At 43.4% G+C, this 18248-nt stretch overlaps 1 protein-coding gene across 1 annotated transcript in view; it reads right to left on the bottom strand.

Moving 5' to 3' along the window:
* SLC7A11 (solute carrier family 7 member 11) overlaps positions 1-18248 on the bottom strand; it is a 622701-nt gene that overhangs the window by 115227 nt on the left and 489226 nt on the right. The window contains exon 7 of the mRNA XM_069242094.1: positions 11399-11522. Coding sequence (XP_069098195.1) covers positions 11399-11522 — 124 coding nt within the window. The remainder of the gene's footprint in view (positions 1-11398; positions 11523-18248) is intronic.

Raw genomic sequence — 18248 nt, 5'->3', positions numbered from 1 at the left:
ACACAATCCTTGTCCCAATATCTTGATGTTTTCAATTTCGCTTTATATATGCTGCTGTGGTGTGCTGCACTATATATTTAATGGCTCTGTCTCCTAAAAACAAGTGCCAGCCTCTTATGCACTCAAGTGGATCCCTGACACGCCAGGGAGGACCGGTGAGTGCACGTTGCAATTTAAACAAGAGCTGTCACTCTAATGAAATTAAGTTGGTCCCTGCTGAATGTGCCCATGTGTATCATAACTGGTGCTCCAGCAAGAGATTTTGGGATCACAAGGTTCACGGTGAGACCAGCACAGTGTGCTATGCCAACAGCACTCGGGCAGCACTGGGGTGCTGAGACACATGAAAGAAGTTCCCGCAAAGTTCAGGGAAACAGTACTTGGCTCTCAGGACACTGATAAGAGCAAATACATGAAGAAGAACAGGAAATAGCATGCTACAGTCAATAAAAACGGAGGACAAGTAAGTGGCAAGCACAGGAGCCAATGAAAAAGCAAGGGGTTGGGATGTAAGCCCCTTTTAAGATATATACTAACAATAGATTTCACAAGGCAAAACCTAAAAAGAAGACACAAAGTAAAACAAAGACCATCTCAGAGAATATGTGCTTGCCTCTAGTTTGCATATAGGCTCAAATCAATCAATGCTGACTCACTCAGAGTCCGGTTTCCATGTTAAGATTAATTTTATTCATACAACTATATGTAAAATGTTTGGTAAAAGGAAAACCTGTGAGGAATGTAGCACTGAAATTAACTTGAGTATATTGAAGCAACAAGACTAAAGACCTCAGGGCCAGATTGGACATTTATGTTGTTGGGCTTTTTCCTGTGAGGCAGAGCCACTGGAGGCCATTTTTGAAAGTTCAACGCCACTGCCTCTGGCTCACAGGAGTTCATGGCAGCAGGTACATCAGAGCACAAGAGAGAGAAATTTAGGGAGTGGGAGAGTGAACAGGAGAAGATGAGGGAAAGTGAGAGGGGTGTAAGCAAAGAAAAGAAAGGGAGATACAGAGGGAGAAGGTGAGAGAGGAGAAGAAGGAAAGGGAGAGGCTTACTAACTTGAAATATTAATTCTTATTGATTATTCAAGTTAAGAATATGTCTTTGTCACCTTACCGGAACACCTGGATATCATCAATGTACTTTCACCACAACATACCTTATGAAAGAATGGGTTTGTATAATTAAGGACCATTGTTTATTCAAAGCACTGCACATATAGGATTGCTATACTTGGATCTCATGGAAAACCCATTCATATACCCTTGATCTGAAGGGATAATGCACCTTTTAACTGAAAAAGTTCTTTAAAGTACCAGATAGCAAATTTAATGACACAAGTTGCATTCAGTGTTCTGTAATAACTATTCAATCACCATTAGCATTTCTCCCTTGGTGATCTTTGTTTACAGTTCCTCAACACCTAGGGTCAAATTAATCTGGGTTGATTGATCAGACGTCAAGTGGTTTGGCACATTATGCACATGCTTGTTGTCACTTAGATATGATGGCATCTTGAGGACATCTGGACTTAAAAAAATAACCATTCACATATATTATTATGACCAGACATAGGTAGCCAGTCTGAAGGAGAAGAATGTTATTGTGAATTTTTCAAACTGTATAGATACTAACACCACCACCTTATTTTTTGAGATCCAACTTGCAGTTACTTCTTCTTGAACCCGAATGTTAGTTCCTCTCGTAGTATGATATGCCAATAATTTGGTATGGTTTGAGTCACCATGCAAAAATGCCAGATGACATTTGCTACCCCTTTATCAGTCTCTTTGTTTACTTTGTCATTTCTTTGTGCGAGTCCTTTTTGGCTTGACATCAATTTTTAACACAATCTAAAAGGTTTTTAGCAATCTACTGCAATTTCTCTAGGTCCTTCAATACCACATTTGCACAGATAAAATCATCTTGTGGAATTACATGTTCAATGAACATATAGCTACATTTCTTATGTAATCCTCTGTCTGTCAGTTTTTATCCTTCTTCTAGCTTAGGAGACTCAAAAAAGAACTGTAATTTTATCTTTTTAAAAATTCCAATCTAGTGATAAAATGTTCATATGGTGTGATAGAAACATAAACCAGGTCTTTATGAAGAACCAGTGTTGGAGGATGGTTATAAAAATAGGTAAGTATGCACCTACCACTAGCAATAATGCCCCAAAGACAATGAGAGGTCCAATCAAGGTCTCAAAACATCAGCCCCTGGTAGCTTGGCAATGGGCATGCAGGCTTCACTTAGGAGACAGGTATGTAAAGCATTTAAATACACCAAATACACCAATACAGTAAAAAAGTAAGACACAACACACAAAAAACCCACACACATTTATCAAAATAGTAAATATTTTTATCTTTAAAATAATACCAATATGACAAAAATCCAGAGAACAAAAAGCTAGGAATTGTTAAAGATTAAATAAAAAATGGGCTTTCTAGTGCTTAGAAATCAATAGCACCAACAGGGGACATCTGGTCACGGTTGACCAGAGCAAAATTGAGCCTTTTCACTTAAAAACGTTTCTGAAGCATTTCTCTCTCAATGTCATGCGGTCCTCCTCAGCAGGCTAATTTCGATGAGATGGTGTCGGACTGCCTTTCCATGAGGCCCCAGTCAAATCCTGGAAGCCTGAAGCTTCAGTGGGGTAAACCTGAAATTCCGGCAGGGTCGTGGTTGAATTTAGTCAGATTGACTCGTGATGTCGGTCAGTCCACTTAAGTTGCTTGAAACTTCTCCAAACCTCTAGAACTTATTTTTGAAGTTCCTCTTGAGGGTTCAAAGTGTCAAAACAGAAGCTCAAGGGTCTACAGGCTCTGAGATGGTCTTTGGAACTTTAGAACTACAGTTTCCGCAATGCACCTGGCCAAATCCTTATAAGTCTGCTGGACGCACTCAAGGCTGGGGACATTTGTGACAGTTGGTGCAGGCAAGATCTGTTAACCTGTTTCTTTCAGTGAGTCCACTCCTGAGTCATGTTTTAAGCAAGGAGAAGTCCTCAGAGCTGTTGCTCCACTGTGCAACAGCAGCAGTACTTCAGAGTGCAGTCCTTTGGGTTGCAGACCAGGGTTCCAGCAGGACAGTCCTTCTTCTTCTTGTGATGCAGCCGATCTGAGTTGCAAGGCAGCTCAGCCAAAGTTATTCAAACATCTTGGGGGACAAGCATGAGGGCACCCCATCTAATGAAATGCATGGTGCCACCCAAAAGTATGACAGCTTTTTCCAAAGTGTGGCATTTTCTCGTCCTTTAAAGCACTGCACTACAAAATCCAAGATGGATGATTTTAATACAGAGGAGCAAGACCTGGATAAATCAACCTACTGATGTGGCTTATTTCCAAAAGCACCCCACCCCTCCAGAGAGCTGCAGATTTATTTCCTGGGCCTGCTCTCTATATGTGGGGTACAGGGTGAGAGGGCACGCCTGACTACCATTCCTTTCGGTCCTGCTTCCTTTGAAGCCCAGTTTGATTTACCCAACCCCCTTCCTGGCCTTGCCTCTGTAGCTGCAGGCCTGCCCATCAGACAACCTCTACAACAGTGCAGGCCACTTATCACCTCATCAAGGCAGCCTGCCTAATCCTGTTAAGGTTGACCAATCAGGAGAGGCCACTAGCTGACTGGAATTTGGCTTACAGAAAAGAAAGTCCTATAACTTATTTTCTGTATTAGTTATTGCAAATAAATTAAACAGTGGCAAGTTGTTGGATTTACCATTACCAATCTCTTGAGTCCTTTCGTGATACATATAGCTTCTTCTTAGCAATACTTAAGCCTATGGTAAATATTCTCATGCTATCATATCGAGCTAAGTATCTACAAAAAGGAAAAATGAAATGTACAGTTTTTCCCTCACCAGGGCATATAAAACATCTTTTATAAGGGCCTGCTTATAGTTACATGGGATCCCACCCCTGGGGAACCTGTGGGAGACCTTAGGGAATGACATATATGTAAAATTAATGTAGATTAGCACTTTGCAAGTACTTTTAATTCCAAAGTCAAATTTGCATACATTTTACTTTTTAAAGACAGTCGGCAAGTCTGTCTAGGGTCCAATGGCCTGATTTTTGTCTAGCTTGCCACAATTTTTTAATCCTCTCCTTAAGCTCTGTCTAATAAAATCACTCTCAAATTCAGGTTAATTAACCCCTTTGTGTGCTAACTCCTGTCCAAATTTGGCTCGGAGATTGATCCTAGAGGTACTTGGTTCCTCATCTTGGGCATGTAAGGTTCAAATGATCTAGGGTAGATCAGTTCTTGCTGAATGTTTAGTTGAGATAGGGTATGGTACTTATCTTTCACATAAGGGTATGATGATTTATGAGACAAGAGTAGCTATTTTTAAACATCAAAACATTTGAGTTGGTAATAAAGCATTTATATTGAGTCTGTTCTGTGCTGATTTCCTCTAACAATTTTTATATATGGTTATGAAGCACCCATATTTAACGGCGGATACTTTTTGCCAAAATTTCAATCAATATAGCATCGGGCTCTTTTTAAAACAATCTTAATAATCAAAATTAGCTAGTCTTGTGTGCATTTCAACACTAAATAAATGTGAAATTTAGTTTATTAGTTAAAGAAAATATACATATAAAAACATACAAGCAACAAAATTGTCAGAACCATACCTATAAGGGTATAAGAACATGATACAAAAGCAGACTTAAAAACAGATATAAACTCTGACCATCGCAAAGAATTATAAACAGAGTTCTTGGCCTCACCAAGCTCATGGCATTGCACAGTGACATAAACACAGCATTAGGGTTTGATGGATTCACAGCATCAAATTGATACCTGCCCCTCAGTGGCAGAATATTTAGAAACCTGGAGTAGAGACACATAGGTATCATACTATAAAGTGTGTAGTGCATGGCAAAGTGCAAAGAGCAACCTGTTCCCCTTCTGGGCCTGAACACCTTGTATCTGTCTGGGGGATTCAAAACAGTGTTCCATTTAAATGGATTCTGAGTTACAAAGGCATAGACATGGTAAAAATAAAAGAATGTGGGCTAGGGCGTATCCGATCAATCATAGCAGCAGATAATGTGCAAAGCATATTATATTGCCAAAGGAATCCTTCACCCTCTTTCCCCCGTCATAATAGGGCCACATGATAATTCAATTGTAAAGTGACAAGTGAGTAAGTATAAAGCATGACCAGCAATGAAGGGCAAACTGGTGGTCCTTTGGATATTTGGGACATCTCAAATTGGATAGAGGGCAGAATTCCCCATGCTTGCCAGCCTTGTGTGCCCCTTAGCAACCTGTCTTTTGGGAGCCCAGTATGCCCAACTGTGCCAAGCTATTGGCACCATTCCTGGGTTGAGGCGGACTGGGGCCTGCTTGGGAAGGTCCTCTACCCTATTCAGGGCTGTACAAATGTCAAGGAACTGCACCAGAAAGAACAGAGGATGGGTGGAATACTGAACAATGCAAATATTCATCCCCAGTCACAGATCTGGGTTTAATCCATTGTTTTGTTGCCCACCATGCCACCCCAGTTTGGACCCAGCCTTATGCAAATCAGTCTTGACCCTGCTCCCCATGGGAACAGTCAAAGCCCAAACTGCCAGGCAAAATCCTCCGTGGACCAAAAACAAGCATCCTGGGACTGGGTGTGGGGTATCACTACTTATCAGCCAGGCTAGCTTTAATCTAGTGATACAGTGAGCACAGGATCCACGTCTGGGCATACCCTTACCATTTACAGCAATAAAAGCAAGAACAGATGATGGATGGAACACTGAACAATGCAAACATTCACTCCCCAGTCACAGATCTGGGTTAAATCCATTGTGTTTTTGCCCACCATGCTACTTCAGTTTAGACCGAGCCATATACAAAATCAGTATTAACCCTGCTCCCCATGGGCACAGTCCAGCATGAGCTGCCAGGAAAAGGTCCTCCCTGGACCATAAACAAGCATCCTGGGACCGGATTTAGGGTATCATTCCTCATCCACCAGGTTAGCTTGAATCTAGCGGCAAAGTGAGCACTGGACCCACGTCTGGCCATACCCTTCTCACTTACAGCAATAAAAGCAAAAAGAACAGATGATGGATGGAATTCTGAACAATGCAAACATTCACCCCAGTCACAGATCTAGGTTTAATCCATTGTTTCTTTTGCCCACCATGCCACCCCAGTTTGGACCCAGCCATATGCAAATCAGTCTTGACCCTACTCCTCATGGGGACAGTCCAGCCTGAACTGCCAATTAATTAATTAGCTTCCAGAATTTCTTTGGATCGTTTGCTTTGAAGAATGTAGAAGCTTGGCCCATAATGCTTCATGCCTGCTTTTCTTAAGAAACCAGACCTCAAATTTCAGCCTCCTGTGGTCAAGGATAATACTTTTAACAGGGCAGGGTTTTGAGGAAAAAGTAGCAATTGGTCAGAGAGATCTACTGTTCCAGGCTGTTAATAGGCAGATCAGCCTTGGTACACTGAAGGCCCTTTAATAATTGGTGCTTGCACTTTTTTTTTCCTGGTGGGCAGGTATTTTGCCACCAAATGCTCAGAGATGTATTCCAAAGTCTTCACTGGGTTTGATTCACTGGTTATGGCTTCTTCCAGGATCTCTATGCATCAGCCACCAAAGCATGACCATTATCTGCATTATTTGTGATCCTCCTGGAACCTTACTATCTGTATGCCCCAATGCAGAGAAATAAATGTAACCAGGGTGGGTTCAGATGCCTGCTTAACTCAAATGAGTAAGAATGTGATCGAAATAATGTCCTGAGACTCCACGTTCGACAAACTTGGTAGGCCCTTGATTAGTTTTAGGATGTTTGCTCAGTTTAGAATATTATATTATTAACTGGATTTAAATTCTGGAATACACAATAGGCTTGTCTTATGGCCATAATGTTCCATGGGATTGAGGAGCTTGCCTTTAGTGGTTCCTTGTGTTTCTGCACTAACTTCCCCTTCAGTGTAATTTAGCAGTGACGTTTGAGCCATCTTTTTCTCAGCACTGGTTCTGCACTGACAACAGCATGGCTTAACACTAGGTACTGAACTTCGGGAGCTGGGCACAGGCCTTCCTCCCTCTTGAATGGCTTCTGGTTCATGACACACCAATTCAGCACCCAGTGGGCTACAGTTGCCTCCCTCTGGCTGTGGTACTGTTTCTGGCCTTCAAGAAAATTTGAAGAGCCATTGTTAGTGGGTAGGCCGCTATGAACAGATACACAGCAAGGCTCCCCCCCCCTACATCATCATCAATTGTAGAAAGCCCTGCTACTTAATCCGAGGCCTTTGACTATCCACTTTCCTCTGTATCTGACTTAAACTCCGTGCTGCAATTGTACTGGTCTGAGTTAGCTGTCTCACTGACTGAAGGCAAGGTTCCTGTGCTCTCATTTGGTTGTCATCAAAAACATACAGGAAAATGGATCTTGCAGGCTGGGCCCAGTTTCAATCCTTTTCTGGCACGCTTGCTTTCCTGATTCATCAGGCGGGAGGTACCGGCAGATTGACTGAGTTTGACGCTTCAGCACTGAGATAGGTGTTGGACTCCTGGTCCTGACGCAGCCTGCTTGGCCATCTCCTTGTGTGTGGTCCCCCCTCATCTCATCTGACATACTAAAGTAGCTCTTTTGCACTGTCAGGTGCAGCAGTGTTAGCCGGGGCATTATTTTGCATTATCCAACTGTGCTGCCCAATGTTTGAGTCCAGAGCTCTGTCATTCATTGCACTCTCCTGGGTCTGAGTGGAGTCTTGCAGTTTTCCTGCTAACAATGTTACTGATCCATTGGCACATACTGTGGGAAAATATAGATATAAGTAAATTAGCAAATTACTGGGTCTAAGATAGAAGAGGGGATGGCATCTGTTCTTGTTTCTGTGGAGCAGGGGACCTGGGGGATCTAAGAGTGTCCTGGTTTGGTAGAGTGAGAGTCTTCCTTTTCATAGGCAGAACCACAGACTATGGGGGGGAGTCAGATGTGGACCCAGGTCCATTTCTATTGTACTGTCCACTGTCCTGTTATGTTGACTTGACTGCTGCATTACCAACATCAGGCTGTCCTCAATCATAAAACTACTGTTATGGTGGGGCACTTTACGTCATTGCCATTTAAAGAAAATAAAAGGCTGAGATCTTTGATGCTTTATGGGATTTACCCTGACCTGGGGACCACTGGGAGTCCTCCCCATATTACTCATTTCACTCTGGAAGTTTTCTTTCATCGATTGGATCTTACAATAGATTGCAGGGTGTTTTGCCATTTGGCTCTTTATGTCTCTTTTTGAATAAGAGGGCTCATTACAGGAGGCCTCAAGCTTTCTATTTTTGGAGCCAACTTGTGTACAGGTCCTTGTGTTTCTAGACTTCATCATATGGTCGGCCTATGAAGTAATAGTACAAATGAGGGAAAGCAGGCACAGCTATTGGTACTTTGTTGCCCCTTAGATTTCCCTTGGCTGTCACTTTGCTGTCACTGTGTTTTTTGTTTTGTTTGTTTTTTACAAATCTGGGTACTTGGTTTTATCAGATAGAGTCTATTGCCTCCCCAGTCCTTCTAGTTCACAATGTGCTTTAGTTCCTTCCCTGGGGTACTTTGCTCCAGCTGCACCCTAATTAAGACAAATTAAGAGCCGACATGCTGAACTGCAGCAAGAGAATATAGTGAATATTAAATAGCCAAATAATTACTGCTACACTGTAGCAAAAACATGTCTGGTATAACTGGTGTAGCTTGACGTAGTTTGGCACCTGGAATCAACCTGAAATCAGTCAGCCAGTGAAAGTGAGAAAAGGGAGGGGAAAGAGAGAGGGTGGGAGAGGGAGTGTGGGCATGTCTGACACCTCAGGCCACACTCAAACCAAGTTTGCCCACTTCCTTGATGCATGGAGCTCCGGCTCTCTCCTCAACCCACATGCTGCGCACTATCACCAGGGCTTATGGAAAAATCCAGATGCCAAATGTCCAGGACCACCCTCCTGCCTGCTACGCTGTTCACACTGTTCTCTCTGGCTCGCTTCATTGCTTGTTGGTTTTTTACTCGGACCAGTTTTACTGCACGTTGTCTGGGGGACATGGAGCCTCAAGGACTGGTGGCCGAGGCTGGGGTGACTGCCTTGCATTGAGGGCATTAAAGGCTGACTTGCGGAGCTCGGTCCCCTTCGTTCTGCTTGTCCTACTTGGGCCTTGCTCGCATCTCAAGTCTCATGTATGAGTGCATGACTCATGTCATCCACACTATGTAACTCCACACTTTTCAGAAGCTGATCTGTTTAAAAAAATATGCTGCTCATGCATTGTGTTGGAAATGGCCCTTTTGCAGGGTTATTCCCAAACCAGAGTTAAAGTGCATATGCTCTCTGTCTAAAATCTATTGGTGATTGGTTTATCCATGATTGGCATATTTGATTTACTAGTAAGTAGTTAGTATAGTGCACCAGGTGTGCCGAGGCCCTGCAAAACAAATGCTACTAGTGGGCCTGAAGCACTGATTGTGCCACTCGCATGAGTAGCCGTCCAAACAAGTTACAGGCCTGCCATTGCAGTGCCTGTGTGTGCAGCTTTACACTGCCATGTCGACCTGGCAAGTGAACCCAGTTTCCAGGCCCAAACCTTCCCCTTTACTTCATGTAAGTCACCCCTAAGGTATGCCCAAGGCAGTCCCATGTGTAAAGTGCAGTGTATTTAAAGGTTAGGACAGATACTGGTGTGTTTTACATGTCCTGGTAGTGACATGCTGCTAAATTCAGTTTTCATTATTGCAAGACCTGTCTCTCATGTAGGGTAACATGGGGATTGCCTTGAAATACCTTTTGAAAGCAAAAGTCCCATTGGGAACAGCTAGATATAAAATACATCTTTTGGTGAAGTTGTTTTTTGAATTGTTAGTTTGAAAATGCCACTTTTAGAAAGTGAGCATTTTCTTCCTTAACAATTCTATGTCTCTGCCTGTCTGCTGAATATACGTCTGGGTCAGTATGATAATTGGGCTGTTTGTGCATTCACTCTAGGCAGTCACACAAAGGGAGCAGAGGTGTGCCCTGCATAGCCGATGGTTATTTTTTCTAAACTGGTTTGGAGTACGTTTTTTTTTTTTCACTGTGTTACTGTGTGTGAGCAAATACTTTACACATTGCTTCTGAGATAAGCCGGATTGCTCCTGCTAAGCTAACAAGGGGGTTTGTAAGGTTTAATTTGGCTGCCTGACTCCCTTACCCTGACTAGAGTGAGGGCCCCTTCTTGTGCAGGCTGCAAACCACTGCCAACTAAAGGCCCCATTTCTAACACATTACATTTAAGCTGACTGCAGATGCTTTTTCCATCATGTGATATGGTGCATTTTAGTTTCTTTTGAACAAAGAAAGTGCTTACTAATCACCTACGTGTCCAAATAGTGGCACTAATTCAAAACGTTCCTCTATATTATCCTCACCATAGTCTGGCAAGTCTCCGCAATAGTGTGCAGCATTGTATTTCCACAGTGTTGGGACAGCAATGTCCCCTCTATGATATACAGTCATGTTCCCGTGACTTGCGTGCCCAAGTGTGTGTATCTGGTATCCTGTTTTTCAATTTTAGCCCTGTTGTCACACTAATTTAGCATGTGCATAGAAGCCTAGGCTGTCCCTAGACAATACAAAGCTTCTCAGTCTGCTTGCTTACTCTGTCACCTGCAGGTCCTGGCACTGTGAACTATTGTTGTGTTGGGCAGTGGGACAATGCTCTCACTGTATGAGAGTACACCCAATGTTACCATCAATTATTTCAAAAGAAAAATTTCATAGTGTTTGCTGACTATGATTCACAATTATTGTGCTCTATCAGTCATGTACATGGCACCAGAGGTGTGCCCTCAAGTGACAGTGACTTCCTACTAACAGGTGACATAAAGATTTCGTTTTTTAGATCTGACTTAACAGCACTGCTGTCTACAAGGCATGTTTTTATCAATGCTTTAAAATACACAAACACTGGTTGCTTGCTTCACCTGCCGGTGATTTACACTCTCACTTCTTGCTGTTGACTGTTTTTGCCTGACATCAAATATTTCCGTTGGAATTCCTGAGGGACTATCTTACATCTGAAAATCCAACTCAGTCATCATGTTGTCTGTCACATTCACTTCTTTATCTCCTGTGTGCATTCTGTACAGAAAGGAGTCATTTTTTCTACTTTTTCCCCAGCACTGGCAAATTCAATACGGCAGGCGAAAAGTCCATAGTGTCCACGTGTGAACCCATACCCATTTAGAGAACATGCCCATTAATAAATCACACTGCCGGGCATGAACCCCAGGAAAAGAAAAAAAACTGTGAGCACTGAAGAGCAGAGGTGAGATTCAAAAAAATGAAACAAATACAAGGAAAGCACAGTATTCAAACATGCTATCATACTTACTACGGCCACTGCTTTCGAGAGCAGCAATTCCTCTGCGCTAATTGTTGTGAAGTATGCCACATTTGTGAGCACATAACCAATAGTGACAATTACCATGGAGATGCATATTGCAAGCGGTATAGTTCTAAAATGAAAGAAAAAAATAATGAGTACATAGTTGCATAATCACTAAAGTCTACAGTAGCTCACACTAGATGAGAGGATCAGATTCAAAATCCCGGTCTACAAGGCTACTCTGGCCACATTCTGCCCCAACAGAAATCTGTGCTCATCAACAGGACACATCATCAGCCAATGATCCTACAAAAAGTTGGAACATGAAAGAATATAGCTGGGAGTCCAGTGTCACAGGCTGTGGGCGATACTGAGTCCAAGTTTGAGGGTAGATCCAAGCTACACAAGATTCAGAAAAGGACTGGAAGCTGAAGTATTCCAAACTGCTTTTCCTGAACTTGATGGGAAACGTGAATTATGAATATCAGACTGGGGTCCCCTTGAGCCGACCGGACTCCACTATCTCCTATCCGTTTTCACAGGTACCTTTTTTACTTACAGTTATCAAAACATTAATTCAATCACTGTTCTTTCTGCATCACATCTGCTGCTGCAGAGCGCTCACTTCAGAAATACAAATAGTGCCTCTATCGCAAAGCCTTTTGTAGATGTAATTTGAATTTACACAAGTAAATTCCAATGCAAGTACTCTTGTGAAATTCCTTCATTATGAAGTTGTAGTCACAAAGGCTTAATAAATATATATTTATCAACCCAATCTAGTTTAATATTACATGGAAGTAAATGCTTTCCCAGTGAGTAGGTGTTCCAGGGCAGAACTTTAATTAAACGTTTGCGTAAAATCACGAGCCTTTACTTACTCACAAAACTCTACAGTACGCATTTCTACTCTAGACAAAGTCAAAATATACTGATGTCAAAGATCACATCAGTTTCTAGAGCGTTTATTTGAAGGAAAGATTTTGACCCCACCCACCAAAATCTGTATTGTTTCGAGGTTTTAGTAGTGTGGAGAGAGTGGAATCTTGGAGCACTGCTACTTCCAAACAAAGGCACCTAAGTTGTTGTGGCTTTATTGAAATATGTTTCATTTATTGTAGAGGACCAGGAATTATGTGTTTCTTCACTTACAGACCACAGTTAGCTGACCCCCTAGACGATTTGTATTTAAGTGAGATATTAGGAATGTTGCCTGCAATTATTATAGCCATTCAGTTATGTTTTATTTGCAGAATAGAACACGTATGTCCAGATATACTATGGCATGGGACAGTTGCATATTACTTTCCAGTTTTCTTAAGCTGTCAAGAGGCGCTTTCATGGGAACAAAAAGCATTTTGCTCTGGTATGTGCTTCATTATATCAAGGAGGAGTCACCTGAGCTGATCATCGGAAACACCGATATGTTCTGATGGTAAAATATTCTGTCTGGGATTTGTGTTAAAAAAGCATCTCCTTGAAGCAGGTCTTATTAAGGGGATATGTGTTCATTAAAAAAAAAAAAACAAGCATAGGATAGAAAGTATAAAAAAGTGGTGGACGTTGGTAATAGTTTTTATGGAAATAATATATGACAGTATATGATGGTTTTAATATTTGTTTTTGCCTATGTCGGCATAAGATCGAACATAAAAAAAATGAAAACCGTGTTGTTTTCTTCACCTAATACTCATAAATTCCCCGACATTGTCTCTTCTGCCGCCCCTTTGGTTCCTTTCCTCCCTCATATTCCTCTAGTTCCTACATCTAAGTCAGGGATGGGTCGTTCTTTATTCGGAACCAGAAGAAAACCATGATAATATCCCCTTCTCCTCAGAAAATCTGTCTAAACCTCATATTGACATTTCCAAGATTTGGTAAGAAAATCATAACTTAAGTAAGGAACGATTCGCCTTTAAATGTACATACAGCAAAAGGCCTTTCAGCAGTCACACGAATCACCAAAATGTTAATATTCGTTAAAAGTCTGAAATATTTCTCACGTTACAATAAATTCTATCAAAAATATCTTCAACATGTGTAAAGCTGTATGTATGTGAAGTGCAGCGCTGACTTCAAAGTCTCACTCCCACAGCTAACTTGCTTATAAAGTGTATGGCAATAGTTCGATTTTACCCCTTACTTTGCACGCAGCAAGAAATAAGAGGAAGAAGTTATCATCTTTTTAAAATCCAAAATGGCGAGCAATGGTAAGAGAGAGCTTTGTTACTGTACCAGTAGAGAAACACCTTTCATATGGCGATATGAAAGAAGCAGCGGTATGCCTTCTCTACTAGGTGACACGAATTTTCAACACAAGGCCCACATTAGGTACCACAGCTGATAAAAACGCTATTTTACATAAACACTGAAATTCTATTGCTCGAGTGCTACAATCATAACTAAAGTGTGTTTAGGCACTGTTCACAGGCTGTCTGCGCCTGCCTGTATTGTGGATGTCCAGGTGCATTCAGTATATTTTACAGATGTGCAGGCCAAGACATACATAAATGGAGCAGCTCTTGTTGAAAAACAATACGGGGCCAGACGAACATGCTGTGGCATTTTTGCCCTCAGAGATACAGTACAGTAATGTTTGAACGAGAACCTTCAAACGCCAAGAGTAGGTACGGCCTGCGACCACTCATCAAAGATGCTCTGATGCAAAATCCCCCGGCCCAACCTGCTGTTGGTCGTTGTCTACACTTGAAGAGCCATCCTGCTGTAGAGGGAGCTGTGAAGAAAGTATAGAAAAGCTATTGAGCTCCTGACCCTGTTTATTTAAAGCAAGTTGCTCTTGCACCTGTGCTTGTTTTACATAATTGCCTGTCCTGCATTTCTCCATTGTCAGTTATGAACTGTCGGCCCCAGAGGAAGCATAACTTTTTCTGTAACTAGTTACATAGAAATGATCACATTTCAAAGCAAACTGTATTTTAAGGAAAGAAATAAAAGAAACACTTCGACTTCAATTTATTGAGCCAACTGTGCCTTTCACAATTGTGCTGAGCAACAGGAACCCCTGTTGATAGTTGAACGTTTTAACCAGTTAACAGCAGAGATTTGAATGCGAGTGGTGTTCGGAGAAAAGGAAGCCTTTGATACGGTCTTCTTTTTTTGACACTAGGACCTCGATGGTATAAAAATTGCGCAGCTCCAGATTTGCAGATGGTCACACTAGGGCCCAGATTCTGGTAGGTGACATGCAATGCAGCGCAGCACCCACAGTTGCTGCGCTGCACTGCTTGACAAGGAGAGAGCAGGGGAGCGCCATCGATGCATAGAAATGACACTCTCCTCCCCCTTCTCTAGCCCCAGCACTGTTTTCAGCTGCCGTGCGCCACTCACACACCTTAGGACCATAGTGCTAGGGTGTGTGTGTGAGTCTAGCATAGGTTTTTGCACAGTAAGGGTGTCCTTCCTGTACAAAATACTATGCCTAGACAAGTACAAATGCTTTTCCAACGTTGTATGTGTGCTGTGCAGTGCAGCACACATGCAAAGTCAGAAAAGCAGGTGGAAATTAAAACATTTCTGTGTTTTGCGTACTCTTTTCAAAGATGTAAAATTTTGGCGTGAAACTCTTTCTTCTGATGTTTCAGAATCAGGTTTAGTGTCAAGGTACAAAGTAACGCAAAGCAGTGTTTTGCGCTGCTTTGCCTTACTTTGCCACACAAACCAAGGCAAATACTAATTTGCGGTGCTTTGTGAATGCCCAAAAAACCTTAGCGTCGGTTTAGAATTAAAAAAGTAATGCTAAACCAGTGCTAAAACTTTGATAATCTGGGCTTTAGAAGTCATTCACAGCACAGAGGCACAAAAAAAGCCTGCTTTCAGCGAAGCTTTGCCGCGCACTGAGTTACAAAGGAGAGTCCAGCGAGGGATTTGTACTCAACTTTCAATACAAATTCCAACATATAGGCCCTCATTATGACATTGGCGGTAAATCCCACTTATCGCCATGCTGACTGCCTCCAACATGCTGCGGCAGATAACCGCTTACCATATTATGACATACACATACCAATCAGTCAATATTCAACCACAGATATAACTGCGCCACACCAAAGGTCAGTGAAAAAGTGGCGGTATCAAAACCCACACGGTTGCGCCAACAGAGCAACGCCCATCACATTATGAGTCATGAATCACCACGGCAGACATTCAACAATGGTAAACCATTGGCTGTACATACTGCTGCACTCAAAATACACACACTCAAACAAAACACCACCATATTGGACAATTCAAACTACACACACCTGACACCCATACACACACCACACCCACTCACCCACACCACTATAAAACACATACCCACATTACCCACAACCCTTTGCGACTGCAAACAATTGTTACCAGCGAGAGACAGCAAGAGCACCCACACACCCATAGCCACATACCACCATCACCTATACAACACCCACACACCTCCCAACACCCCCCCAACACATCACCCTACAAACCCTCACCCACACTACTCACACAACACCCATGGCACCACAAAAACACCCCAGATTCTCTGAGGAGGAGCTGAGGGTCATGTTGGAGGAAATCATCCGGGTAGAGCCACAGCTATTTGGATAACAGGTGCAGCAGATATTCAGTGCTAGGAAGATGGAGCTATGGCAGAGAATTGTAGACAGGGTCAACGCCGTGGGACAGTACCCTAGAACAAGGGATGACATCTAGAAGAAGTGGAACGACCTACAGAGGAAGGTGTGTTCTGTGGCAGCAAGACACCAACTAGTTGTACAGAGGACTGACAGTGGACCCCCACCTCCTACCCCACAACTAACAACATGGGAGGATCAAGTCTTGGCAATCATGCATCCTGAGGGCTTGGCAGAAGTAGGAGGAGGACTGGACTCTGGTATGTCAACTCTCAACTATTTCTAGAACCCCCCTACCTGCATGCCATCACATACCCCACCCTCACTCCCATCACTCCACCACCTCCAACACACCCCACCATCACATCTCACCCATACCAATCCCAAGCCCTGCATGCACCACCAATGCATGGACACCACTCACAAACCTGCATGGACACCTATCACTAAAGCATGCACACCAGAGGGAAACAGCTAGCCCACCGTATAACAACTCACATAAGGCAAAGCTGCCAGGGCAATAACAACCATAGAGGGCAACCCACCCATGCACAATATGTCGCACACAGAAACAATAACACTGCATTTACATCCCCACAGGTATCCCAGCCAATGTCACAAGAGAAGAGGTGGCAACAACATCCAGTCCCCCCACAGAAGAAGCCCACAGTGATGACAGCAGCTCTGCTCGCCTGGATCTGGATGACCAACCTGGCCGATCAGGGACCTCCGGACAGTCGGTTACCCAAGCCCAGTCACACCCCTCAGGAAACACCACCACAGCACCCACCCAGCCGGCCCATACCTCTGTCCCCAGGACACGTCAATCAGCAGTGTGTCCACCTCTACAGGTACCCCAGGGCACTCCACAAACCCAGGACAATCAGGGACCTGGGAACAGTGGCAGTGGCTACACGGTTCAGGGAACAGAGGCACAGGACAACAGAGAAGCTGGGAGGACTGCTGTGCGGCAGGAGAAGGACATGCCCAGGGAACCGACTCTCCAGGAGGCACTCACGCGATCCTGGGAGCATACCAACATTCCCAGGATACGCTAGGCCAGATCATGGACAAGTTGCAGGGGAACCTCCAGCTGCAGGAGGGACAGCACCTGTGGATCAGGGAGGACTTGAAGTCCATTAACACCACCCTGGTCTCCATTGCAGGAGTGCTGGCAGACATGGCCAACATTCTGAGAGAGGCAGTGTCACACCAGACCACGAGACTACTGAAGAGCCCTCCACCTCCCCTGCTGCTAGTGGACAGGAGGCTCTGCCACAGGATCAACAGGCCACCAGCACCCCTCCCCCTGCAGAAGGAGAACCACCCCGCAAACATTCCCTGCGATCCAGGCAGAAGCCAGAGACTATTGCCTAGACCCCTGACAGGTAATAAGACTCTCCTGATTGTCACCCTTGTGTCCCACTGTCACCCTGTCCACCTTGAACTGCCATTGCTCCCCTTTCTATGCCCCCTTGGACAATGCACCTGCTCTACAAATAGATTGGACTCTACCCTGGACTTTTCCTCCATCATCAACCCAGCCCATTGCATTTCCCACTTTTCTTCATAGCACTTCAATAAACACACTTTGAAAAAATACAAGTATGGAGTATGTCAAATGATTTAAGCATATTTAACAAGGTTTAAATATTGCAATTCAACTGTACAGTAATGTATACATAGTAAAGGCCTGTACTTGGCTGCAGTGAACACACCAGAAGTGATAGTGGGGCACCAACATCTACAAATGGAGATGGCAAAGGATACAGTGAGTGGCAATAGAAGTAAGAAGTCAGAGCCTGCCAGTGACAATGTCAAATATTAAACAGTCAATGAAATGTGAAGTTACACTGTTTTACCTGTGTGTCATTGGAAGTATTGATGTATCATTGCATTTCTGTTGTCCTCATTCTCATCCTCTGCCTCCTCATCTTCACTGTCCACAGGGTCCACTGCTGAAACACGGCCATCTCCAGCCTCCTCCTCCTGCAGAAAAGGCACATGGTGTCTTAAGGCAAGGTTGTGCAACATACAGCAAGCCACAATGATCTGGCAGACCTTCTTGGGTGAGTAGCACAGGGATCCACCTGTTAGGTGGAGGCACCGAAACCTCACCTTCAGGAGGCCAAACGTATGTTCAATTATCCTTCTTGTTCGCCCATGTGCCTCATTGTAACGTTCCTCTGCCCTTGTCCTAGCATTCCTCACAGGGGTCAGTAGCCATGAAAGGTTGGGGTAAC

The sequence above is a fragment of the Pleurodeles waltl genome, chromosome 1_2, assembly GCF_031143425.1.
Source record: "Pleurodeles waltl isolate 20211129_DDA chromosome 1_2, aPleWal1.hap1.20221129, whole genome shotgun sequence".
NCBI lineage: Eukaryota > Metazoa > Chordata > Amphibia > Caudata > Salamandridae > Pleurodeles > Pleurodeles waltl.
The sequence above is the reverse complement of the archived record's forward strand: the minus strand, read 5'-3'. Positions and strand labels throughout refer to the sequence as shown.